Source organism: Dreissena polymorpha, chromosome 5, assembly GCF_020536995.1.
Source record: "Dreissena polymorpha isolate Duluth1 chromosome 5, UMN_Dpol_1.0, whole genome shotgun sequence".
Taxonomy (NCBI): domain Eukaryota; kingdom Metazoa; phylum Mollusca; class Bivalvia; order Myida; family Dreissenidae; genus Dreissena; species Dreissena polymorpha.
This window is the reverse complement of record NC_068359.1, coordinates 120,091,944-120,119,343: the sequence shown is the minus strand read 5'-3', so window position 1 is coordinate 120,119,343 and position 27,400 is coordinate 120,091,944. Positions and strand designations below refer to the sequence as shown.

General features: G+C 36.5%; 1 protein-coding gene across 1 annotated transcript; it reads left to right on the top strand.

Moving 5' to 3' along the window:
* LOC127882364 (phenylalanine--tRNA ligase beta subunit-like) lies at positions 1-27,400 on the top strand. Its single transcript, XM_052430955.1, has 18 exons — positions 1-208; positions 5,164-5,219; positions 5,925-5,989; positions 6,224-6,280; positions 8,124-8,196; positions 9,252-9,367; positions 11,559-11,709; positions 15,247-15,355; positions 16,248-16,380; positions 16,729-16,780; positions 18,034-18,095; positions 19,175-19,283; positions 20,435-20,533; positions 21,597-21,677; positions 24,595-24,687; positions 25,278-25,395; positions 26,344-26,499; positions 26,876-27,400. Exons 1-18 carry the CDS (start codon positions 151-153, stop codon positions 27,025-27,027), a joined length of 1,740 nt encoding a protein of 579 aa, XP_052286915.1. The 5' UTR covers positions 1-150; the 3' UTR covers positions 27,028-27,400.

The window sequence follows — 27,400 nt, the reverse complement described above, 5'->3', positions numbered from 1 at the left end:
ATCCTCTTCAATAGGAGACCGATAGTTCAACCCGGCGGAAACAATGATGTAGTGTGTCAGAATTTCATCATTTTAGAACAGATTGTTATTTCATCGCTCAAAAAGGTTTCTTACATTTGTTGCACGTTTCTTAACGTTGATAAGCTCGAGATGCCGACCGTCGCAGTAAATACGTCAGAACTGTTCCATATTCTTGGGAAAAAATACAGTAAGTTACAAACTTTCAACATGTTCAACAACCCATCTGGACCGAACTTATTTTCCTGTGAAAGTTTAGAGTCTAAAAAAAGTCTAACCTCAGTACGGTATTGTAAAATGTATAAACATTATCTGTTAAAAAATCTCTTTGATAGACGAACTTAAGTAATACTGAAATAATTACAATAACTGATCTTCGATGGGTCATTGCCAGCTCAGGTGCTACTTTATTGTTACCCAGGTAGCATGTTCATCCGTTGTATCGACCCTCTTATTACTCATAACGGGTTAAGCGGGCTTAAAGTTAATAATTAATACATTGATTTTGTATTTGTTTTGTTGATTATCATGTAAGCTGTCAATTCGAGGTGAAAGACCGAACAAAAATATAAACGGTATCGGTTTACATTAACCAGACTTACCTCCCTCTGCTGCTCCATGTCATTCGAGCGCTTTCTCATTGTATCGCCACTCGTGATTGGTTGCTATTTATTATTGGAAAGGGCAAGAGTTCATGCTACAATTCAGTTCGCAAAGTGAAGTACAACTTCTGAACGTTACAGGGGCAACGAAAAAGTTAAAAGAAGTAACTCGGTTTAGGATATCAAGTAGTTTTTTTAAGTATATATAATCAATTTGTAACAGAAAGCGTATTTAAACATAAAATACGCAATTCAATACACAATTGTAACCAATAACAAATGAACAATTAAACCAACAATTAACTATTTAAGTCAATGTTTTCCAACGGTAAAGGTTAATTTCACAAATCGTCTTGACATTTTGGACAAAAGAATTGACTATTCCGCCTCACGACCCGAACTGAAGTGCAGAATGCAAGATGCACCCAACCATCGCACTTGTCGCACTGGGCCCAATTTACAATCTTCAGACAAGGTTGATTGCGTAGTGTAGGCGGTGTGATCTGGTTGCACATACAGCACGGAATGTCATCGTCCAATTCTTCATCTGAGTCAGACAGATCATGAAATTCATTTCGAATGGGATTTATCCCACTTGTTGATGGCATCTGAATTTCACGAGTTTGTATGGCATTCAAGGTGTCTTGGCTTTCATTATTTTTTTTCAATTTGTTGTCCCGATGTTTTTGATATTGTTTAAGTTCCGAATGAAACACGTCATTTGTTATTTCTTTTCCACCAGATGACGGCTTCTTCACCGTCCCATCCTTTTGTTCATCTTTCTTCATGCGACATGAACATTTACACATCGGACATGCTTTGTTGATAGAACAAAGGTCCTGCGATGTTTTGATGTGTTGTTCCATGAACAGCTTCACTGCTTCTTCTCCGCCTTTTAAAGCCTTCACTTTTCCGATTGGGTCCTTTTCGCGAAAGCTTTCACAAGGGAATAGTTTTTGTTTTGGCACAACATCATTTGCATAGGGGAAAATGCCCGACTTTCGGAAAGCCGACTGTATGTTTGCGGGTGTCATTGACTTTAGGTAGGCTTTACTAGCTAGTGCGCAAAGTTCATACCTAGTAATTTGCTGCCCCATGTTTTTTGTCAAAAACGATGCGCATTCCGCATTGTAGTACGTTTTGAAGGGTCCAAAAACGCCTACATCCAACGGCTGGAGAAGATGGGAGGTATGAGCAGGTAGCACAAACAGAACTACGTTATGGCTCTTGGCCCATTCAATGGTGTCTATCGAAACATGTGAAGCATGTCCGTCGTAAATCAACAATGCATGTTGATTGGGATTGGCGTTCATGTTGCCGACGTGTGGAAGAAAGTGGTTTTGGAGAAATTCCTTAAATATCGTTCCATTTATCCAGCCGGATTCGGACATTGTGCAGTATGCTCCCGCTGATGCGCCGCTCATTAATGCAGGATCGAATCGCTTCCCCTTGAATATGAAGAACGGCGGGAGTGCATTTCCAATGGCATTTGCGCATCCAATTATGGTCGTTGTGGTGGAACGTGGTGAAGTTATGGTCTGTGCTTTGACACCAACGGGAGCAATAATGTTTGGAGGTCTGTGTTCTGGGGTTATGCCGGTTTCGTCCATATTGAAGATTAAGTGTGGTTTGTCTAGGAGATTGTACGTTGTCAATGTGTTGAGTAGATTTTTAAAGTAGATGTCAACAGCTTGCGGCGTTGCTGACTTGGCCCGTGTACTCTCCAGCCTCTTAGCAGAAAGCGAAGCGATTTGGTGTTCCCATCTGTGAAGAAATCCGTAAAGCCAATTGTTGCTCATTGGTTTGTTGTTCTTTTTTCTTCCAAACGAGAAGACCAGGTCGCCTGCCAGTGTTTTTAGCCTCTCATTGGTGAGTCCGTACCCAAGCTGCGCTAGTGTTTCCACGTAATCAACAAGTACCCGCTCCTCATCGAGACTCAAAATAGGGGCCCCGCCAACTACTGCTTTATCGTGATTCACATGGCCAGACACCCTATCTCTAAGCGTTGTACGGGGAACACCAAACATTCTGGCTGTCGTTTTAACTTTAACGCCTTTCTCGTGGACTGCTTTATACGCGAGGTTCAATGACTCGATATCATATTGACGCCTCTTTATTTTATTCATTAAAAACCTATTGGGCTTTTCCTGAAAGGAAAATTTTATCTTTAAAATGTGTATTTTGTATTCACTCACTCACTCGCCTAGTCACTCACTCACTCACTCGCCCAGTCACTCACTCACTCGTCCAGTCACTCACTCACTCGCCCAGTTACTCACTCACTCGCCCAGTCACTCACTCACTCGCCCAGTCACTCACTCACTCGCCCAGTCATTCACTCAATCGCCCAGTCACTCACTCACTCGCCCAGTCACTCACTCACTCGCCTAGTCACTCACTCAATCGCCTAGTCACTCACTCACTCGCCCACTCACTCACTCGCCCAGTCACTCACTCACTCGCCCAGTCACTCACTCAATCGCCCAGTCACTCACTCACTCGCCCAGTCACTCACTCAATCGCCTAGTCACTCACTCACTCGCCCAATCACTCACTCGCCCAGTCACTCACTCACTCGCCCAGTCACTCACTCAATCGCCAAGTCACTCACTCACTGGCCCAGTCACTCACTCACTCGTCCAGTCACTCAATCACTCGCCCAGACACTCACTCAATCGCCCAGTCGCTCCCTAACTCACACAAGTTTAGTCACTAACCCTACTCATGCACACACTTTTCTCAAAAACAATTTAGATATTTTTGGATTTATGGTCACGTCATAATAAATGAGAGTAAAATTACAAAGGCAATTTGAGCGTTAATTTTTGGACGTGAATGTGGTGTATTTGAAGCGGTAGATTACAGCTACTGAACTATCGTATACATAAAGCATCTGCATGCGGTGAACAGGCAATGTCAAGGTTAGCCTAGGATGCAAAAAGATTCGCAGAAGTAGACGGTAAATATTGGGAATTAAAACATTTTAGAGTGATAATTGCGAAATATTTTTTGAAACTCCAGTGTTTTTAATACGATTAAATGTGTTATACCTGTTTTTTACGCATGATTTCAATGTTAAAAGGCAAAATACGTCTGCTTGCAATAAACGAACCGTATTCGGACAACTTCGGATAAGCGCGAGCCTTGATTCTTATCGATTTTCATTACGTGACGATACGATGAGGAGGGGCGATACGATGAGAGAAAGTGATACTCTTTAAGTTTACTTTAATGTAAGTCGAGTACTTAAATGTGCCCCAGGTACGGATAATATATACTAACACATACCCAGCCAGTTAAGACTGAACCCGAGTTGTATTCCTGCCCCAAATCCCATCAGGCCCTGAAGAATTTTTCCAGAGCCACTTGCCCTGCAGGGCGAGTAGGTTGACAATTCACTCGCCCTTCATTTCAATCTATTCGCCCTGCATTTAAAATAATATATATCTATATTTATAGTTATGATCAACCAGAACCTTTTTAACCTACGTAACATAGTGACATTAAACTGCAAACAAATTAACTACATTATCTGATGGATTATATTTGCTTTCCTTATGTTTTCTGCACCTGTTTCCTTTTCTCCGTACTTTCGCTTCTCGTTTTGATGACCTTTCTTTCAGTTCCCTGTCTCCACCACCTTTCAGATATTTCAAAATAGAACCCATTTCTATGCTGAGTTTTAATATTTCAGACAAAAAAATTAGCTATAGAGCACTGACACCTATGAAAAGAGCGCAGCCAATTTCGAGAATTATTTTTACTGTGCCTGTGACATCATTTTTCATTGTCAAAACGAAAGTGCAGTTTCTTTGTGTACTTAACTTTTTTTTGTTCATTCGAAAAAAAAATTGCAATTTGTATCGATGTGGCAGGAGTTCTGAACTGAACTGAATTTATATTTCTCAACTTGAGGAACAGCACTCGCCCGGTCGGTCGAGTATTTAACAAACTTTATTCGCCCGACCGTCAACTTCACTCGCATTGCGAGCGGTCGAGTTGATTCTTCAAGGCCTGCCCATGATGTAAAATGCCCTGCAGAATACAAAACAAAATTCTCTTTGAAAAATAACTAACTCAACTTGCTTATTTGAGCAGGAGGTACAGTAATATAGAGGCCATTTTACAGAATATTCACATAAATATGAACATTATCAATTTGAATAAAAAAACTACAACGACCAATTAAGCATTAGAATTCCAAGGTACGTTTCAGTATATTTTACGTACTCTGGGTTCATTTAAATAGTTCCCAAGTCGACAATGACCAATCTAGCATCACTGATCTCAAGTATTCAACGTAATAAATACATTTCCCAATTCCGATGATAATTATGTTAATTTACCCAATTTGACCGTTACCAGTCCCAAAGTGGCGAGGAAAAACACTTATTTGAGTGAAACAACTTTGAGCTGTACCTATGTACATTTAAAAGCTGAAAGCATTAATAAAGAACTTCCTAAAAGGGTTGTCAAAAAACTGTTATCATCTACACTTAATTTCCTTTCCTGTTTAAATATACAAATGATATTTTCATTGCAGCATTTGAAGAGTTTGACAATCTATGTTTCGATTTTGGCCTTGAAGCTGAAGTAGCGGTACGTGATATATATTTAGTTGCAAATAATAATAAAAGTTAAATTATATCCAGCACAAATCATACATTAGTCTGACACTGACTTTTATGCATGAATAATAATGTTCTGCTAGGTTGAATACCTGGTTATGTAGATGAATTTATATCCCACTAATTTACTGTTTACTGTCATGTATCTTGTGAATCACATGTGTTATAAGTTCATTAGTGTCTTGTGGTATGAGCCTCATTCTGGGGAAACTGGGCTTCATGCAAATCCTTAACCCTTTGCATGCTGGGAAATTTGTCGTCTGCTGAAATGTTGTCTGCAGAATTTCTAAAATTAGCATTTTCTTCTATTTTTTTCAAAGAATACTATCAGAATAGCAAACAGTTTGGATCCTGATGAGACGCCACGTTCTGTGGCGTCTCATCTGGGTCCAAACTGTTTGCAAAGTCCTTCAAAATTCGGTTCCCGCACTGAAAGGGTTAAAGTGGCCTACCAGATTACCTTTGCAGTCCACACAGGCTATTCAGGGCTACACTTTACTCTAGTATTGAATTGTTCAATTAAAGGAAGTCTTTCTATACAAAAAATCCAGTTTGGGCGGAAAGTGTTGTCCCTTATTAGACAATACTGACTGCATAGGCTAATCAGGGATGACACTTTACGCACATGCGTGAAGCCTAGATGTCTAAGAACATGGCTGATACTTAATTACTTCAGGAGGAGGAGGATGGTCAGGGTGAACCAGGACAGGAACAGTTCAAAATAGAAGTGCCTGCCAACAGGTAATCATTTCAGACGTGTACATTGTATTTCTGTGGAAAATCTGCCAAAGTATTTCATATTATTTCTTTTGTTGTATGAAATTCTTCCGCTACTAAATAGTGTCTTTAACCCTTTCCTGCTCATAAGCATATTGACATTTTTTAGCAGTAAACTTAGGCAAGCAAATCCACTGCCATCTTGGCACTTTTGTCATTTCTGTGTATTAAAAGACCTTTCTAATTTTACATTTTCAGATATGACCTGCTCTGCATTGAAGGCATTGGAAGAGCACTGCTGGTGTTCTTGGAAAAGTAGGTTCCGATGTCCAGTCAGTCAAAGCACTGTTTCTCTCCTGAGTGCAGACAAAATAAAACTGAACATGCTATTCATTGTGTCAAGAACTTTTCTTTTGTTTAGTTTTCCTTGTAAAACCAAAACTTAACAATGTTCTTGTTGCATAGTAAAGCAAAACAAATTATGACCACTTCATATTATGATTAGTTTACAGAAAGATTCGTGAATTTGCATGTGAAAAACATCTAATTTAACAATTTATTAATAATGCATGGCAAGTTGGTCCATCATAATACTGTAAAACCATTATTATTTGTGTGTCACTAATTTTCGACGATAATTGTAGTTTGAACAAATTTAAGAGTCCAACAAACAATATATTGTCTAGATTACTTTAGGACCAGCCAATTTGTGTTCTATGGTGAAGTTTTCTAGGATGTTTACCTTAATATACACTATATAAATGAAAAGTTTTATCAACAACAGTAAATTTTAGTTTCTCTTTTTTATGACGATAGTGGGGGACATATTGTTTTTGCCCTGTCTGTTGGTCTGTCTGTTGGTCTGTTTGCGCCAACTTTAACATTTTGCAATAACTTTTGTTATATTGAAGATGGCAACTTCATATTTGGCATGCATGTGTATCTCATGAAGCTGCACATTTTGAGTGGTGAAAGTACAAGGTCAAGGTCATCCTTCAAGGTCAGAGGTCAAATATATGTGGCCAAAATCACGATTTTTATGAATACTTTTGCAATATTGAAGATAGCAATTTGATATTTGGCATGCATGTGTATCTCGTGGAGCTGCACATTTTGAGTGGTGAAAGGTCATGGTCATCCTTCAAGGTCAGAGGTCAAATATATGTGGCCCAAATCTCTTATTTTATAAATACTTTTGCAATATTGAAGATAGCAACTTGATATTTGGCATGCATGTGCATCTCATGGAGCTGCACATTTTGAGTGGTGAAAGGTCAAGGTCATCCTTCAAGGTCAGAGGTCAAATATATGTGGCCCAAATCACTTATTTTATGAATACTTTTGCAATATTGAAGATAGCAACTTGATATTTGGCATGCATGTGTATCTCATGGAGCTGCACATTTTGAGTGGTGAAAGGTCAAGGTCATCCTTCACAAGGTCAAGGTCATCCTTCAAGGTCAAACATCATATAGGGGGACATTGTGTTTCACAAACACATCTTGTTTTAACTTTACCATAAATAAATGCAATTTGTATTTCAAATGTGATAATTATCTTTTTACACCCCAAATCAAGGCTTCAAAATAATACTGACACAGTCGCTTGACATAAACCATGTGTCTGCCCATTGAAAAGTGATGTACATTCAATGGTATTTGTTTCAGTAAAGCTCACAATAGATTTATGTGCATTTTAAACTCTTTTCATGTTCAAAGTTAGCATTTAAGTAATGATTTTGTGGTGTCCTGCTTAAAAATAAATTACAAATGATTGTTAATGGCTTATTGTTTTCAACTTGTGTTTTTTCTCAAATTTGACACTTTGTAGTTGAACCCTATCCATCATTAGTGAAATACCATGTTTTCATAACAGTTGTTTATTTCTTGAATGTCAGTTGAGAATGGGATACTTAATGTGTTACTGCACCCCTTTTGACCAAAACACATGAAAAATGAAGTTTCTAAGATTCACAACACATTTCTTGAAAATAACATTTTAAATTCTACTGGATAGCTTCTCCTCGATAGACGCTCCTTTTACAGAAAAAAGTTGTCATTTTTTAAATTTCGAGGTAATTTCATGACAACAAATATTTATGTTTTCAAAGTAATTAGTAATAAGTGGTTGTAATATGTTACGTTTTTGATTATTGCAGACTGAAAGCACCCAGATACAAGTCTGTTCCCCCAGCGTCAGGAAAACGACAGCAGTTGAAAATTCTGCCAGCTGTGAGTAAACATTTGTGCATTTCCAATGAACAAGAAAGGCTAAAAAGCATGCTAATAGCCCTCTTATGTTGCTTAATTTAAACTCTATAAATGTTTATTAAAATACATGATCATTGACAATAATAACACCTTCTTAGTGCTTTCCAAAAAACAGCATCCACAATTTTCAAGATTGTGTTATACAGATCTTAAGTATTTATTGGCTCCAAGCACAAAGTGGTACGTAATGCCTGAACTATTCAAATTTAAGTTGCTAGAAAGCTGTTATATGACTTAGAATTTAGCAGAAACTTAAACAGTTGCTAAAGGAAGATGATTTTACCAATTCATCTCTCAGTGACAATGTATCATAATCAAGTTTGTATAAGCAATGAAATAGAACTCTTGGGACTCTGGCTATCAAGTTTGTATAGGCAATGAAATAGAACTCTTCGGACTCTGGCTATCAAGTTTGTATAGACAATGAAATAGAACTCTTCGGACTCTGGCTATCAAGTTTGTATAGGCAATGAAATAGAACTCTTTGGACTCTGGCTATCAAGTTTGTATAGGCAATGAAATAGAACTCTTCGGACTCTGGCTATCAAGTTTGTATAGGCAATGAAATAGAACTCTTCGGACTCTGGCTATCAAGTTTGTATAGGCAATGAAATAGAACTCTTCGGACTCTGGCTATCAAGTTTGTATAGGCAATGAAATAGAACTCTTCGGACTCTGGCTATCAAGTTTGTATAGGCAATGAAATAGAACTCTTCGGACTCTGGCTATCAAGTTTGTATAGGCAATGAAATAGAACTTCGCACTCTGGCTATCAAGTTTGTATAGGCAATGAAATAGAACTCTTCGCACTCTGGCTATCAAGTTTGTATAGGCAATGAAATAGAACTCTTAGCACTCTGGCTATCAAGTTTGTATAGGCAATGAAATAGAACTCTTCGGACTCTGGCTATCAAGTTTGTATAGGCAATGAAATAGAACTCTTCGGACCCTGGCCTTCAAGTTTGTATAGGCAATGAAATAGAACTCTTTGGACTCGGGCTACCTTATTTTTTCAGACTGCTCAAGTGCGACCATTTGCAGTGGCGGCAGTTCTGAGGAATATCAAGTTCACGGAGGAAAGTTATAAAAGTTTCATAGATCTGCAGGACAAGTTACACCAGAATATATGTCGGTATGAATTTCAGCTAGACGTGCTATTACATCTAGTGAAGAAACACTAGGATATGTTAACGAAGCATTCAGACAATATTTTGTGTTGAGGTCATTTAATCAAGTCCATATTGATTACATGTTCATTTCTCACAATAATTTAGTTTTAAACATGACACTCAGTCTCAAGAAAGTTTGCTACAATTTTTGTTTTTTTCTCTGTTTTTAGTATTACAACCCTAATAGTTGCTAACATCTTTATGCCTCATTTGTTATTAAACTCGTAAAATAAGAATTATTTCATCAAATTGCGTTTATATTTTAACGCCCTTTTAAACAACAGGGTATTTAACGGGAACAGTCATATGGAATGGTCCGTCGGATAGGTTGGTTCCTTAAAGAACAATGATTGCTCATAAACTCAAACATTTTAAATCTTATTATCATGAAACTTGGTGATCATGTTTGTTGGCATAATATATCAGGCATGTTTGATAACCAGCAATAAAATTTAAACCCTGTTTGAATGATGGCCCTTGAATTACAGGAAAACAGGTCAAATCATCTGTTCTCTAACTCACACAGCTTAATTCTCAATAACGTTCTACTTTCTGATAATGTGACTTGGCATAAAAAATGACTTAGTTTATAATCAGCCAGGTTGCCTTAAGCACTTTTGAATTACAGCCCTTAATTGCCTCAAGCACTTTTGAGTAACAGCCCTTGATTGCCCCAAGATTTTTTTAGTTACAGCCCTTGAATTATTAAAGGTCTAATAAACCTTGTTTGCTGTACAAGTCAGTTTATTATGATTAATTAATGACTGGTGCAGGGTTTTACGGGACACAATATTCTGTGTCAATTTGTCAAATACGCATAAAATGCCAGTCAGGAACAGTCATATTTTTTATTTGCGTCCCATGGGGCGCACAATCATTTTGACATATTTGTTCTCGTATTATCAACAAGAAATTCTGAAAGACAACTGCAGTACATAATTTTCTAGAAGAATGTACTAGTTTTCTCGATTTTTTATCAACCAATCGTGTTACCCCGCACCTGCTGTTACTAGTAGTTGCAATAATTCAACTCTCAGCTTAGGCTGAGAGTTGCAATGCGCTCTCTCTTGTCCATGGGTGCAAAATGTTATCAACAATTCAAAGGTTAATGAACACTGAAACTGCAAGAGCTTATAAAAATTTACCTAGCTAAACCACAAACTCATCCAAATGGTACCGTTAAAGCAAGAAATAATTGATTTGTATTGACTAAGGTTTTGTTTTGTACGCTGTATCCGCCGTATTGGAAAATTGACAAAATATTGGTCAGGTTGCATTACACCAATATTTTGTACGTCGCATTATGTGTTGGAGCCAAAAAGTCGATAACGATGTGGTATTCAATACAGAATACACTGTTTCAAATTTTAACATAACAATGTCAGTGAGAAAAGTGTGTTGAAACATCGTCGTGTTTTTATCGCATGCATGCAAAAGATAACATCTGTTGGTTTCCATTCAGGTAAATGGTTATGAAGTTTATTCATTATTTTCCTCAATTTGTCTCGAACGACGTCTGTAACTCTGTTTAGTGAAGCGCACGGATTCCGTACGCTGAACTGCAACCATGTGTATGAACGAGTGCATATGGACTCCCAGAGCCGCCATAGCAAAAATTATCAAAGGTTCTGGGAGTCCGTTTATATGGACTACTGTTACTAGGTGCAAAGTCCCTAATTGACGTTATATTGCGTAAATGTGAGCTATTTATGTCCGTTTGAAAGAAAAGCTTACTGAGGTTATGATAGCTTATTATCTGGCAAGCAAGATTAAACTATAAAAATAAATACAATCTTTAATTTTATAGGTGTGTGTTAAATCTCGGCTATTGTTTACATAAATACTTAATATACTTTTGACTAATTGACTTTGACACAGCCAGCATATTTAAGCATAGTACACTCGCTGCTACAGTATCATGTTTCCATTGTAGTATGCTTAAAACAACAAATTCACAGCAAAAAAAATCAAACAATACTTGCCATGAATAAAGGAACATACACATGTGAATGACAGGAGTGATAAACTACGAATATATCACTAAGTTATATTGGGACCCCCATTTTTATGGACAGGACCCCTGAAAATTATAAACTTGAGTCCTAGGGACCCCTGAAATTTGACATGAATGTAAAACCCTGCTGGTTTTTACAGGAGACGCACACTGGTTGCTATAGGAACCCATGACCTAGATACAGTCCAGAGCCCGTTCGTTTATGATGCCAAGCCCCCAGCCGATATCAAGTTCAAGGCCCTTAACCAGACCAGAGAATACACTGCATCAGAACTCATGGAGCTGTACTCAGTAAGCAGATAAAAAAATTAAAGTGTTCAACAATCGTCTTGCAGAGTTGTTGCTTACTGTTCTCAACATTCATCCCAGCAATTAACTGAATGGCCAGAATCTTGTAAAACCCTGAATATTGTTTTAACTGCAAACAATAAATAAAGTCAGCAATGCCCCTGACTCAACATTTTTAAAGCCAATTGATCTTAAAATGTCTAAATTATGGTTTATATGGTTTTATTGTTTGGTTCCATAACAACTTAAGTTATTTTTAGCTCATCTATTTTTTGAAAAAAAATTATGAGCTATTGTCATCACCTTGGCGTCGGCGTCGGCGTTGGCGTTGGCGTTGGCGTTGGCGTCGGCGTCCGGTTAAGTTTTGCGTTTAGGTCCACTTTTCTCAGAAAGTATCAATGCTATTGCATTCAAACTTGGTACACTTACTTACTATCATGAGGGGACTGGGCAGGCAAAGTTAGATAACTCTGGCGTGCATTTTGACAGAATTATGTGCCCTTTTTATACTTAAAAAATTGAAAATTTTGGTTAAGTTTTGCGTTTAGTTCCACTTTTCTCAGTAAGTATCAATGCTATTGCATTCAAACTTGGTACACTTACTTACTATCATGAGGGGACTGGGCAGGCAAAGTTAGATAACTCTGGCATGCATTTTGACAGAATTATGTGCCCTTTTTATACTTAGAAAATTGACAATTTTGGTTAAGTTTTGTGTTTAGGTCCATTTTATTCCTTAAGCATCAAAGCTATTGCTTTCATACTTGCAACACTTACTAACTATCATAAGGGGACCGTGCAGGCAAAGTTATGTAACTCTGACTGGCATTTGGACGGAATTATGGGCCCTTTATACTTAGAAAATTGAAAATTTGGTTAAGATTTATGTTTTGGTCCATTTTACCCCTAAAGTATCATAGATATTGCTTTCATACTTGGAACACTCACAAACTATCATAAGGGTACAGTAAAAGGACAAGTTGCATAACTCTGGTTGTCATTGTTACGGAATTATGGCCCTTTTTTGACTTAGTAATTTTAATATAATGGTTAAATTTTGTGTTTCGATCCACTTTACTTCTTAAGTATCAAGGCTATTGCTTTCAAACTTCAAATACTTACATGCTATCATGAGGTTACTGTACCTGGCAACTTGAATTTTACTTTGACCTTTGAATGACCTTGACTCTCAAGGTCAAATTATTAAATTTTGCTAAAATTGCCATAACTTCTTTATTTATGATTAGATTCAGGGTTGTCATTATTAACCGATTGCCGATCGAATTCATCGGTTAAAATCGCCAGAAAATCGGTTGTTTTTCCCGAATCTTTAAAATTGTGATCGGAAGTTTTGACCACGCAAACCGACAATAATTGACGAGGAATACTGTAGTATAGTAGAGCGATGCCCGGTCATTCAGTCAGTCCATTAACTTCGCCTGAGAGCTACTGTTCTCAATGAATTTCTCAGCGAGTGGCCAATATTGATTTTTCCAGCTGTCAATCAAATTCTTCTTGGTAAGCACGTCAACCAATCAGCGCTCAGGCAGCCGAATACACGCCAGAATAAACGCCAACCCCACGTGAAACTGTATCAAATAGCTGTACATTTCACATATTATTACTGACCTTAGCTCAACGAATGTAGCACTGTAGAGCGTAATTAACTAGTTTTTTTAGTGAGAGAAACGGTTTCCACAAATTAAAAAATGCTCTTCGATTTTCTACAAAAATAAAAGATATTAGCGACCTCTGCCCTACGAAGTTGTTATTCAGCATCTAAATATTAAAGTCCACGCTTTCTCCAAGGAAGAAAGACGTGATGTAATACATGAAGTCTAATTTTGGCATGATTTTCATCTGTACATGAAACACACGAGAAATGTGTCTCTGTTGCTAGAATTTTCTTAATTTTCCGTGAATAATGAAATCTGAAAATAATTTCAGATAACACATTTAAGTATACACATTTGAAAATACTTCAAATAAATAATGAATTTTATATACAAAGGGTCATAACACATAATGTAATAAGTAGGTAAATAACGTGTTTTGAAATTGCCAAACTATGCATACATATAGGTCTAGATGCATGAATGACCTGACAAGTTATATCACGATCCTGAATGAAAAGTACTCAGTAAAATTTAAAGAAAGACGCATTTTTATTCTCGGAAATTCACTTTCACTTTCTCAAACTTTTCTGAAAGGAGGTACATGTAACAGTTTAGATTGAGTCGTTGACTTGTCATAATTACTAAATATAAAGGGTTCTCAATGCTCTCAAATCGCGTCACGTGATTCAAGCATGTTCAATGGGAATTCCCCAATCCCACAATTCAATTTATATATGCACTTGCGTTAAAAGGCGGAAGACATTCATCATCTATATTGGCCATAATTTGGTTTTGATAAAAAGAAATCGTAATAATACTGGATTATCGGGTAATGGATAGAATTGGAACATGCAATAATCTATCAATATAACATGTTTTTACATTGTACATTATACTAAAAATGTGAAAATCTTAAAATTGTCTATTCTTTCTAACCCTCATTTTAACATTTTATGCTCTGAGAATAGCAGTATTTTGTCCCTAAAATGTCTAGAATTCGTTTGCAGTCGGGGGGCTTCGTCCCCTGACCCCCCTACCAGGGCCTTGCCCTGGACCTTGACCCCCGGCCGAATCGGTTACTATTCCAAAATAATCCTTTGTTTACAATCATAATGACAACACTGTAGATTTGATTGATACTTTGATGAAACTAATCTTACCTGACATACCACAATAGACTCCACCCAAACCATCCCCCGTGCCCTCCCCCCCCCCCTCCCCCCTCCCCCCCCCCCTATTTTTTTTTTTTTTTTTTTTTTTTTTAAGATCATCTCACAAATGACCACCACACCCTCACACTATACCCCACCCCCCCCCCACCCCCCCCCCCCCCCCCATTTTTTTTTTTTTTTTTTTTTTTTTTTTTTTTTTAAGATCATCTCACAAATTACCACCACACCCTCACACTATACCCCCCCCCCCTCCCATTTTTTTTTTTAAAACTGTTATGTTTGAAATACCGTCCAACCATCGCACCCAAACCCCCCCCCCCCCCCCCCCCCCCCCCCGAATTTTTTTTTTTTTTTTTTTTTTTTTTTCGCTTTTTTGGAAGATAATGTAATTAATGTCCACAACCCCACACTATACACCCCTCTTCACTCCACTCCTCCCTCCTTTGTGATTGAAAATGAGAGTCCCTTCACCTTTAAAAAGAAAATAGATGAGCGGTCTGCACCCGCAAGGCTCTTGTTACTTGTTGCATTTTTCCTGTAAATTACAGCGAACAAAATATGTGGATTGTTATTTCAAAATCCTGAAGTAAAGAAGAACAGAATATGTCAGTTGTAAGTTGAATGTTTTGAGAAAAAAAAACAAAAAGGTATTTACATGAAAGAATTATGTCCTGAAAATGATTCACCCCACCTGCAAATGTGAAATTTTCCCTTGAATTCTTCACTAAATATGTTTATATCGCTGTCTTCAGGTTGACAGCCACTTGAAGCCCTATCTACCAATCATCCAGGACAAGCCAGTGTACCCAGTCATCTATGATGCCAACGGTGTCGTACTGTCCATGCCTCCAATCATCAATGGTAAGTTTCCCCAAGGTACTGTACTCAGTCATCTATGATGCCAACGGTGTCGTACTGTCCATGCCTCCATTCATCAATGGTAAGTTTCCCCGAGGTACTGTACTCAGTCATCTATGATGCCAATGGTGTCGTCCTGTCCATGCCTCCAATCATCAATGGTAAGTTTTCCCTATGTACTCCAGATTCCACCCACAGCAAAAGACTACACCAAATTTCAACAAATGTCTTGCAGTAAAATCAAATGGCTGGATATTGCAGTCCTCACTTAACGCAGCCGCATGGGTGGCAAGACCTCAAAATTTAAAAATACACACACTCACTGAATGAGCTGTTTGAAGCGTTTAATATATAACAACTTGTTGATCTGAAAATCAAGCAGTTGTTTTGGATACGGACCTTAAGACTTGTATGAAACTAAGACAACAACTCTGTCTTATCCACGAACTCTAAATGGGTCAAGTTCTGAATTTCTGTGTTTGTATTTTTGAAGGCCAGTGGTTTGATTTCTCCTTCTTTTGGCTGGTAACCATGTCACTCATACTTACCATTTGGAAGTCCTCTTATTAGTCTTTAATAACAACTACTTGGATTATTTAAATACCATATTCAGATGGCACAAATTTACAAATGATCCACACTGGTAAAACTGGGCATAATGCTTGTGTGTAAAGTGTCGTCCCTGAATTAGCCTGTGCAGTCCTCATAGGATAATCAGGTACAACACTTTCCGCTTATATAGTATAGTGTTTGATGGAAGTCTCTTATTAGCAAATATCCTGTTAAGGCGCAAATTTTTGTCCAGGATTAACCTTTGTAGACTGATGGCACTTTATGCACATCCATTAAACCCTGTTTTCCTAGGTGGTGGCTGAAATATGTTTGTGTGTTCCAGGTGAACATTCTAAGATCACCCTGAATACCCGTAATGTGTTCATTGAGTGCACTGCTACAGACCTTACCAAGGCGAGGATAGTCCTGGACACCGTAGTCACAATGTTTGGCCAATACTGTGAACAGCCATTTGTGTACGTCCTACAACAGTGTTTACATTACATTGCTTTACTTTGAATTATAACGGTTATCAGCTGTTATGGTGTGTAAGGAAGATTTTTTACCAAGTAGTGATAGTCAGCTGTTATGGTGTGTAAGGAAGATTTATTCAAGTAGTAGAAATCAGATGGTTTGACATCTAAAAATGCGTAAACTAGTAAAATGCAAATAACCTGAATTAGAGGCATAGCCATGTTTTGTGTTTGTTTTTGGTAGCTATGTTGAAAAAAAAAATGCATCGATTTGTTCATATTAAATGCGGCTTAAACCTGGCAGAGCCTTAAACCCCAACATTCTCAGCATGTTGTGTGTGCGTGTTTCAGGATAGAACAGGCAGAGGTGATACAGCCAGACGGCACCACTCTGGTCTACCCTGTGAGTAAACATTCACGGTCTATAATTAACCGTGCAGTTTTTTTGCGATTTATCTTGACAATAAATTAATTGTTTAAATTGCCATATTCTAGCTCTTTCAAATGTTAGGTATTAAAAAAAAATCTACACCATTCTTCATTTAAATGTCAGCAATTTGTTATTGACGTTGGAAACATTGCAGAGCTGTATATTATCTACACTTGGCAATACTTTGTATTGGGTCTCGTCTATTACTTATTGTAAAATCAACATATAGGCAGATGAAATAAATCCATGCATTTATTATATAGAACCATGCATTTATTTAATAGATTCATGCATTTATTAGATAGATCAATGCATTTATTAAAAGATCCGTGCATTTATTAAAAAGATCCATGCATTCAAGAAATTATTAAATAAATCCATGCATTTATTAAATAGATCCATACATTTATTAAATAGATCCATGCATTTATTAAATAGATCCATACATTTATTTAATAGATCCATGCATTTATTAAATAGATCCATGCATTTATTTAATAGATTCATATATTTATTAAATTGACCCATGCATTTATTAAACAGATCCATACATTTATTAAATAGATCCATACATTTATTAAATAGATCCATGCGTTTATTAAATAGATCCATGTGTTAATTAAACAGATGATGCATTTATTAGTTAAATCTAATAAATTACTGATGAGTTTTCTGGTATCTATTTTCCCACAAACATGTGTTCCTCAACTCTAACAATTGTCTCCCTTGCATTCACCACAAGACTGGAGGAGTATTCCCCCTTACATAAGCAATCAGATAAGAGTATTTTCACTTATACTATGAATATCAAATTAAACTGTACAAAGTTTACATTATTTAATAGATCCGTACATTAATTTAATAGATCCATTTATGTACTAAATTGATCCAAGCATTTATCAATAGATCATTTATTAAATGGATTCATGCATTTATTATGCTTATATTGGCTGCATCAAATAAAAATATTTTGGGTATGCAGTTATCTAAAGCTTAAGATGTTCCTTTATTAAATGTGAGACATTGTGATTCAACATTGCTTTTATTTCACTGGGTATTTTGCAAAATATGTCTTAATTTACTTAAAGGTTTGTGTTGCTTTTAGAATACACATGCTATTTTATCAACATAATATCATGTTTCTATTTTTGCTGGTGTTGGATTTATAAAATTATCAACAAACTTTTTTAATGACTTACTTACACTTTTTTTACCCCATTCTTCAGGAGCTGCCTTACAGATTTGAAACAATAGATGTCTCGGATGTGAACAAGAAGATTGGAATCAAGTGGGTCTAGAGACAACATTTTAGTAAATCTTTAATATTTATGTCAAATGCAAATGCAAATTTTTAGCAGTCATTGATGATAGTCAATGTAGTAGGATATTGGTTCATGCATATGTAAATGTCAGGGATTTCAAATACCGGTAAAGCAGAATTGTGATGTTCAATGCAAGCATTTTGTCATTTTTGACTCCTTATGATTTGCATCATTTTATAAAAATGTCATCATGCAACTAATGTAAAATGTATTTTATATTACACAAAATGGTTGTTAGTGAACCAATATTTACTAAATTTCATAAAACACAGCATTTGTTGAGCATTGAACAAATACTGGAAAACAAAAATATCCAGACTTAAGTATTAAATTTGTTGACCCTTGAACTTTCATTTGACCCCTGACAGTTTCAAGCCCTGTGTGGTTTGACTCCTGGTATTCAAATCTTGTGAAATGAGCATGCTATTACCAAAATAACTATACATAATCAATATTTAAATAACAGCTTTTTCAATGATTTATTACCCTACAGATCATCAATTGTTTGGCTTCAACTTTAAAAATGCATATAACAAATTCAAATATTCATGCAACGACAGTGTAAAATATGTATACATGTTTTAGAAATGGCCTCAAACAGTATACAGTCTTGAGACCTTCATTAAAAATTCCCTTATATATTTTATTAAGTTTGTAAGAAAATAAATGACATAAGCTTATATCTGGATAAACTGGGCTTAATGCATGTGTGTATGGTATTCCATATTTAAAGGAAGTCTGATCTAAACCAAAATCCAGTTAAAGATTGCACCGGCTAATCTGAGATGACACTTTACCCACATGCATCAAGCTCAGTTATTAACCCTTTCAGTGCGGGAACCAAATTTTGAAGGCCTTTGCAAACAGTTTGGATCCAGATGAGACGCCACTGAACGTCGCGTCTCATCAGGATCCAAACTGTTTGCTATTCTGATAGTATTCTTTGAAAAAAATCGAAGAAAATGCTAATTTTAGAAATTCAGCAGACGACATTTTAGCAGAAGACAAATTTCCCAGCATGCAAAGGGTTAAACAATGTTTTCAGTATCACAGGTGCAGCGATGGCGAAGTTGTTGAGCCGTATGGGGATGGAGTCAGAAGCCATCAACGGAGGCAAGAACGTCAAGGTTGAGGTCCCACCCACAAGGGCTGATATCCTTGCTGTGGAAAGAGTGGGGGCAGGGGGAAATGGTTCCCTTTAGACTGTAGCCTCTCGTCTGAGCTGCAACAATCAAAAATGGGTCCCATGCCATTTACTGCCAAAGGAGCATGCACATTTGTTCTTTCTGGTCAGGAGCTTTACTGTCTGTTAATGAAACCATAACTGTATATAGGATAGCTCAGCTACTGACCAGACTGCTGGATTGAGCAGAGTGGTCTGCAGCAATACTGGCTGCATATGGCATAAGACCCATTTTTGCATAATGCTGCCACCTAATTGTGTCCCAATTTTAATTAATTTTTGTTATTACACTTGTTTTACAACACCTTAACATTATATTAAATACAAGACATATAACTTTTTCCTCTATAACATTGAGATGATTATAGTTCAAATATGTTACAATTTTGCGGTTTTAAGAGCCATATACAAATACAAGCATTTACACATCTATGTAAATTGACAACTTCACTTAAAAATAAATTGGCATTTATTTTAAGATCTTATGGCCAAAGGCCAGAAAGGCTTATGGGATGGTGTGGTTTTCGTCCGTCCGTGTGTGCGTGCGTGTGTTAGACTTTTTCTTGTTTACGCGATAAAGTCCACAGTTGTCATCCGATTCCTTTAGAACTTGTTCAGTGCCTTAATATTAATGAGGACTCGAACCCTAATGAAAATGGGTTACATCAGACTAAAAAGTCCAGAATTAGCTCCCCTTGAAGTTGAGAAAATTGTTAAATAAGGCTTGTTTACGCAAGAAAGTCCACAGTTTTCATCCAATTATTGTCCAACTTGCACAGTGTCTTTATCTGAATGATGAGTCAAACCCTATAGAAAATGAGCAATATCGGAGTTATAAGTCCAAAATTATCTCCCATTGAATTTGAGAAAAAAAATGAAAATTCAGTTTTTTTATGTGATAAAGTCCATAACTTTCATCCAATTCTTGCAGACTTGCACAGTCCCTTGACATATTGCTTTCATATTTTGCAAACTTCTTTTCCAACTTGTTTATTTTTCTAAAAGAAAGTATATAGAATTTTGTTACACACAAACAGAATGAAAAAATGACCAGTGCTTAGTTAAAGAGAATGACTTTTGTGTCCAAATATCAGTTGTGTTTGTTTCTTAACTGGCCTACATGTGCTCCACTTCTGTGACATTTGGGAGGACGTGGCTATAGCCTACGGCTTCAATAACCTGGACTGGACCATACCCAATACCAACACCATCGCCAATCAGGTGGGAAACACAGTTATACTTTTAAATAAGTTTTGCTTCTGCATGAAGTACGAGTAAATGTGTCTTTTCATTGGTCATTATAAATGTAAAGTAATTGAACACTTATTTTGTGAAACTATAAACAGATTCTTATTATAATTTATTTAATTTTCATGTTTCATATTTATGCTTGTTATCCCCCGCCATAGGCAGAGGGATATTGTTTTGGCGTTGTCCCTTCATCCGTCTTTCCGTCCGTCCGGAGCCATATCTTGGAAGTGCTTTGGCGGATGTCATTGAAACTTGGTATGAGTATATATATGGATAATAGGATGATGCACGCCAAATGGCATTGTACACCATCTGATGATATCAGAGTTACGGCTCTTTGTATCTTGAAAAAATACTTTGTTTGTGTGTCCAGAGCCATATCTTGGAAGTGCTTTGGCGGATTTTATTGAAACTTGGTACGACTGTCTAGAAGCATATTGGCGGGGGATATCAATTCAACAAATTGGCTTGTTGCATATGTATTTATTTCAGCTTCTCAATCGCTCACAAAATATTTTTTATTTATTTTATGCTTTCCCGTGGTTTATAGAGAAATATCAGTGAATTAAAACTGAGATTTTCACTGTTTCAAACAGTGAAAATTAACAGTGAATATTATCTATAATTTTCACTGTTTACTGTGAAATGAAGTCATTTTTTTTTTACAAAATGACGTCATTATCCCGGCGAAATTCTTTAGTTTAACAATTTATATAAACTTTGGAAAAAAAGCATAATATAAAATGAAAATTTGTTGGATTCGGTGCAATATAGATTTAATTGGTGATAGGTGGAATATCGATTTTAATACATTTGTGAACATAGAAAATATATATTTTCTATGATATACTCGTGAATCAAAATTGATAATCCACCGCATTCAACAAATATCTTCTATATATTCATGTGTTATTTTAAGAATTTTAATATCAACTCCATATTACGATTTTTTGTAATCAATATTTTCAACCAAATCTCTAATCTTAAAAAGCATTAAAGTACATCTTAATCATGTATGAATGTCTGTTGTTAGTTCCCGCTAAACAAGTTGACCGATCTGATGCGTGCAGAAATCTGTGCAGCAGGATTCACTGAGGTCCTCACTTTCGCGTTGGTAAGTTTTATAAAGTAGTTTTTACAAATTATTACAGAGCTTTCCCTTGCTCAAGTTTTTAAGCCGTATTTACCTCCCTTTGGCAAAACTATGTTAATTTTAGGTACTTGGAGTGTTTTCAGAAAGTTGTTGCCAAAGCACATTTTGTGAATCTGTGATTAGTCTATATCATAATGAAAGTAATAATGTATTATCCCCTGCCAAAGGCGGAGGGCTATAGCATTGGCGTTTTCCATCTGTTTGTCACAAAACTTATCAGGGCTATATCAGAGTAACTGTAAAAGATATCAACATGAATATTCATGTGTGTATAGATATAAATGAGGAGAAGTGCCATTCACAAGAACGATAACACTTTCTCAAATAAGAGTTATTGCTCTTTGATTTTGTATAATGTAACTTTTCATACTATTTCAAATAAAATATTTTCATACTATCTCAGAAACCATACTTTATTTCAACATGAAATTTCATGGATGTGTAGAAATCAATGGAAATCAAAGTACTGGCAGTACTGGTGTGACCATGCTTTTGAAGAGGATGGATATAAAACATCAATTTAAGTTTATCTATATCACCACAATTGTGTATGTTGATACGAACATTTGGGTACAATAAAAAATTTGGGTACGAACATTTTGGGTACGAAAAAAATTTGGTACGAAAAAAATTGGCGTACGAAACATTTTTGGTACAAAAAAAAGTTTAGGGGTACGGGGAAGTAGTACCCGTGGGTACTTGACCCATTGAGCGAAACTGGGAGGCGGGTCACATTCTTGTTCATTAAGTATGGCAATACATTCATGATGATTCTCGAAAGTAGGTATGAGCACATAGCCGGACCATGTGAGCTCAATCGTATGAGCACTTGACTATCCGAGTTTGCCCACGAACATATGGATAAGTTAATTAATAGCGAAATGACCTTATACATGTATATGCTGAAATCTAAAAATCGAACGAAATATCAAACATGGTATGTACACTTAGGTGGTTGTGTAATTTCTGTTAGAATATCGTATTCAATATGTAAATTTTTAATGATTGTGCCCGCACTTGAGTTTGTTGCCTTGTTTGAGTCTATACGCGCCTAGGCTGCACCCAGTGTGTGTATTTGTGTTTTTCAAAGGAAATGAGTTACCTCGGCGCTGAGGCTGCATAATGTTGGGACCCTGAGTGTGTCCAGCACTCCTACCTAATAAGATTAGATTGACGACAGTTGGGACGAATTTTGAATGATAGCTGCAATTTCCAGCTATTTGTTTTGTACTGAAATACTTATTAATTTTTTATATGGTCAAATGCTGCGGGGGGATGAGATTTTCCGGAAAAAAACAACTGTCAGGAATGGTGACCACAAAACATACAAAATATAACATTGCGCCGGGAGCGGGAATCGAACCGGTGTCTTTAAGGTGAAAAAGCGAACGTCCTTACCACTGCGCTAGCGGGACGGACAATTACGCAAAACAATGTTGTTTTATCTATATATATCATAGCAGTGCAGCGTTTACAATTTGCAGGTTCGAAATCGTTCGCATTCTTGAGTTTTGTGATCACGTAAAAAGTTAATTTTACATGTTTTTATTCGCAATTTATTTACTAAATCGAGAACAAATATCAAACAAAATAGAGAAAATATATAGTTGTTTCATTGGTCCATAAAAATAAAATGGATGTAAAATTACTAATTTGAAATTAACATTCTGATACACTTAATGAATCTGTTTCCCCAGGATATGCTGTTCTATTAATATTTACCTTTATCAACACGAACGACAACTCTGCTAGGAGAATGTTATCAATGAAAATCAACGAGCAATCTCCTACGCAGTGGCGAATGCTAAGGGAAGTAACTGAAAAATCGAGTTATCTCAATCGGACTGGATCAGTCTTTTACATAGGTTGCCATTGTGGAGATTTTTTTTACTGGTTATCAAACCTTGGACGCTGCTGTTCCAGCATCGTCAAAAAGGGTCATGCTCAAGATCCATAACCATCTTTTATAAGAGTTATTGTCCATTTTGTTTTTGTATGACATATCTTTATGGGGCTATACCTCAGATACGCTACAAAGTTTCAATATGAAACTTCATGGGTGGATATCTGCAATGAGGAGACTTGAAATGCGTAAAAACAATTACCCTACACTTAATAATTTTTTGTTATATTACATATCACTGAATTTCCACCCATCCATAAAAAAAAAATTGGCGAGGCATATCATTTCAATGAATTTGCTTGTTTTTAGTGTAATTAAATTTGATAATAATTTAATTTGTTAGAATTACATAGTTTCTTGTACTAAAGACGAACTATAAATTGACAAACAGTTCATAAGTTGTTTTGGAGTACAGCGGATTGCAGTGTAAAACTGAACACTACACAAGTATTATCAGTATTTCTTGATTAAACGAAGACTCAAACAAATATTCCTGATGCAACAATAAATATAACAAAATCCATAAATATATATTTTAGACTGAGTGTACCATAAAAATTCCTATCCTTTGTTAGATGCAATTGTCTGATGAGACTGAGAAATTGCTGGAAACCAGCTAGTAAGGATCCGCTATGTACACTGTCCAAAGCCAGTGCACAGGGGTATTTTTGTATTATTAACCAGATTGGAGTGGGGTCAGTCAAATAATGAAGCTCTTTACTGATTGGGAGGGGGAGTAAAATAAAAAACTATGGGGGGGGAAACAGTCAAATGAAGAAGTACTGAACTAATTCCATATTAGGTTTTTCAGTGATAGCAATGGTTTAAATTTTGACTTAAAAGAGTCTGCTGCAGGTTTCCAAGTTCTAGAGTACAATTGATTACAATATCCCAGGTGAATGAATTTTTTTATTCTAGACAACTGTATGTTGTTCAACATGTTTTTTTAACCTCATTGATTGTATTGTTTCACAGTGTTCACGGGATGACATTGCAGACAGGCTCAGGAAGGACATTTCCACCACCAACGCTGTGCATATTGCCAACCCTAAGACCCTCTCCTTCCAGGTGAGTTGTTTGTAACCGTGAATAAATGCATTGTAACCCCTTGAACTTTCAAACCAAGGCAAATTAGGGAATTCAAAGAAAAAATCCCCGTAAGGATAATCAGAAAATATGAAAAATGTGCGGGCATCACAGAAAGTTCAGGAAAATTGAAGAAAAATGTTAAAATTGTTTAGCTGTTTGAAAATTTTAGCAAACTTGTAATATTTTTCCTTTCATGCTAACTTCAAACTTGAACAGCGTAATCCAGAATCCGTTTGAAATGTTCTTAATCAGTTGGCTCACAAAATGAATATGAAACACAAAGACTTTCATATGTAATATCTGGGAGGACAATCTAATTATTGCTAAAAATGACCTTTTTATAATAACTTAATTGTTGTAGATAATAACTATTTTACCATTATTCGAAAAAGCTCTTATATGAATTCTAGCACATTAAAAATCCAAATGCTGGTAATGCATAGACTGTTTGCAAGCAAAGGCAAGAAACTCAGAAATGAAAAGAACAATTGTACATACCTATAAATAAAGTCTTTGGAAAGCTGCAATTTCTCACCATGTCTTATGTCAAGAATACCTTGTGTCCCCAGGTTGCTAGGACGACCCTGTTGCCAGGGATACTGAAGACTCTGTACCACAACAAGAACATGCCCCTGCCACTGAAACTATTCGAGATTTCAGATGTCGTCATGAAGGATGATAAGAAAGGTTAACAGTTTGAGTTGCTGTGACTAAAAAACTAGAATTGCTTGCTTCATTTGTTCAAGTTCATAATATATGATGAAACTTGGTCAAAAGGCTCTGTGTAAAAGTATTCCACAATGTCACCTTGAACCTTGGAGAGCGCTTCAGGGCCATCATGTTGCTTTTATAATATAACTTAAAAGAGAGGTTCAAAGTAAAATTTAGCCATAAACAGTTAATCTGTGACGTAAGTGGAGTTTTAAGACAAAAGTGGAATGAGGTGGCATTCATGCTTTATTGACACATGTCGGTGTGTTCATGTAGTCATAGTTCTTTGGGTTTATGCAAATTAGGCCTTTTTTCAAGCAGTTATAACTATGATAAAACGCAGACAATTGAATGACATTTTCATGAAAACTATTTCGTCTTTTCACCTTTACTGAAACAATCATGCAATGGCTTTTAAATAAACAGAGACCACAAATTTAAATTACTATAAATGTACAGATGAGGATAATAGTAGTTTAAGTAATTCTTTCAATGGCCATGGCATCATTCACGTCATGTAACAAGGGACGCCCTGGTCAGCAACCTAGATTTGTTGTGGACTGAACTTCAATTTGTTGTTAGATCTTTGAAATCTGGAGCATGGTCTTGGACATATGAGCTTCTTTCTGGGAAAACAGGGCTTAATGCATGTGCATAACGTTTTGTTCCAGATTAGCCTGTGCAATCAGCACAGGCTAATCAGGAACAACCCTTTCCATCTAGACTGTATTTTAATTTAGAAGAGACTTCCTTTAAACAAAAGCTTCCATTAAAGCAGAAAGTATCATCTTTGATAAGACTGTTCAAACTGCACAGACTAATTTGAGATAATACTTAAGGCGTATGCATCAAGGGCGGCTTTCCCAGGGCGCAGCTCACATTTATTATCTACTAATTGTAGTATTTGTACACTGTGATTGCTAGATGTGGGTGCGAGAAACGAGCGACACCTGGTTGCTGTGAACTACAACAAATCGTCTGGTTTTGAGGTCATTCATGGCCTGTTGGACCGTATCATGCAGCTCCTGCTGGTACCTCCAGCCCAGGATGGCACTGGATACTGCATACAGGCCACAGACGGTATGGGCTCAGTGAGAATATCATATGTTTGAAGCAAAGCTTGTTTATCATGACGAATGATCACCCTTCGCGATTTTTAAATTAAGCCATCTAAGGTCAGGCTCACTGGAACAAGTTGCGAAAAGTTGAGGGTGAAAAATGGGTCATTAATGTTTCACAAACATCTTTTGTTCCATATGTTATTGTTGTTGTGTATTTGTTTACTTCAAAATGTGCGGAACTTGAATTTTTGCAAAGGAAATTCCAAAAAACAATATCCAAGACAACACTTAAATTCCTGTAATTGTTCTATTAGAGTCACGCTACCATATTGCCCTTTTATTGTTACACTACCGAACTCACAAGATAAAAGCTGTGAATATTGTATGTCTTTCAGACTCTACATACTTCCCTGGTCGCTGTGCAGATATTCTGGTTCGTGGAGAAAGTGTAGGAAAACTAGGAGTCCTTCACCCCGACGTGATCACGGGATTTGACCTGAACTTGCCGTGTGCGGCACTAGAAATCAATCTAGAGGCTCTGCAATAAGACCTTGTACTGAAAATGTCTTTGTTCTTTTATATATTTATTGATGAAATGACAGTTCTAAGACAAAAGGATGTGTTGTACCCATTATTTTGTATTTAATTTAAAGACAATGCAGTTGCAAAACGTTGGTGCATCGGAACCTTTTTTTCAAAAAACGAGGTCTCAACCATAATTGCAGCAGTATGCTGTATCATTAACGTTAAAAGTTTCTAATGGCTCGTTATGTTTGCATTATATTACTTTAAAATGCAAATATTAGTATTTATCATGTTGACATTATTTGTGAGTATAAGTGGTTGTTTTATGCACTAAATGTCAACAACAAATCACCTTAGTATTGTAATGTTATAAGATAATAAAGGCATCAACATAG

Coding starts and splice junctions, on each gene's coding strand:
- LOC127882364 (XM_052430955.1), top strand. CDS start 151: ATGCCGACCGTCGCAGTAAATACGTCAGAACTGTTCCATATTCTTGGG. Junction 209..5,163: donor TATTCTTGGGAAAAAATACA/GTAAGTTACAAA, acceptor TTTTCATTGCAG/CATTTGAAGAGTTTGACAAT. Junction 15,356..16,247: donor CATGCCTCCAATCATCAATG/GTAAGTTTCCCC, acceptor TGTGTGTTCCAG/GTGAACATTCTAAGATCACC.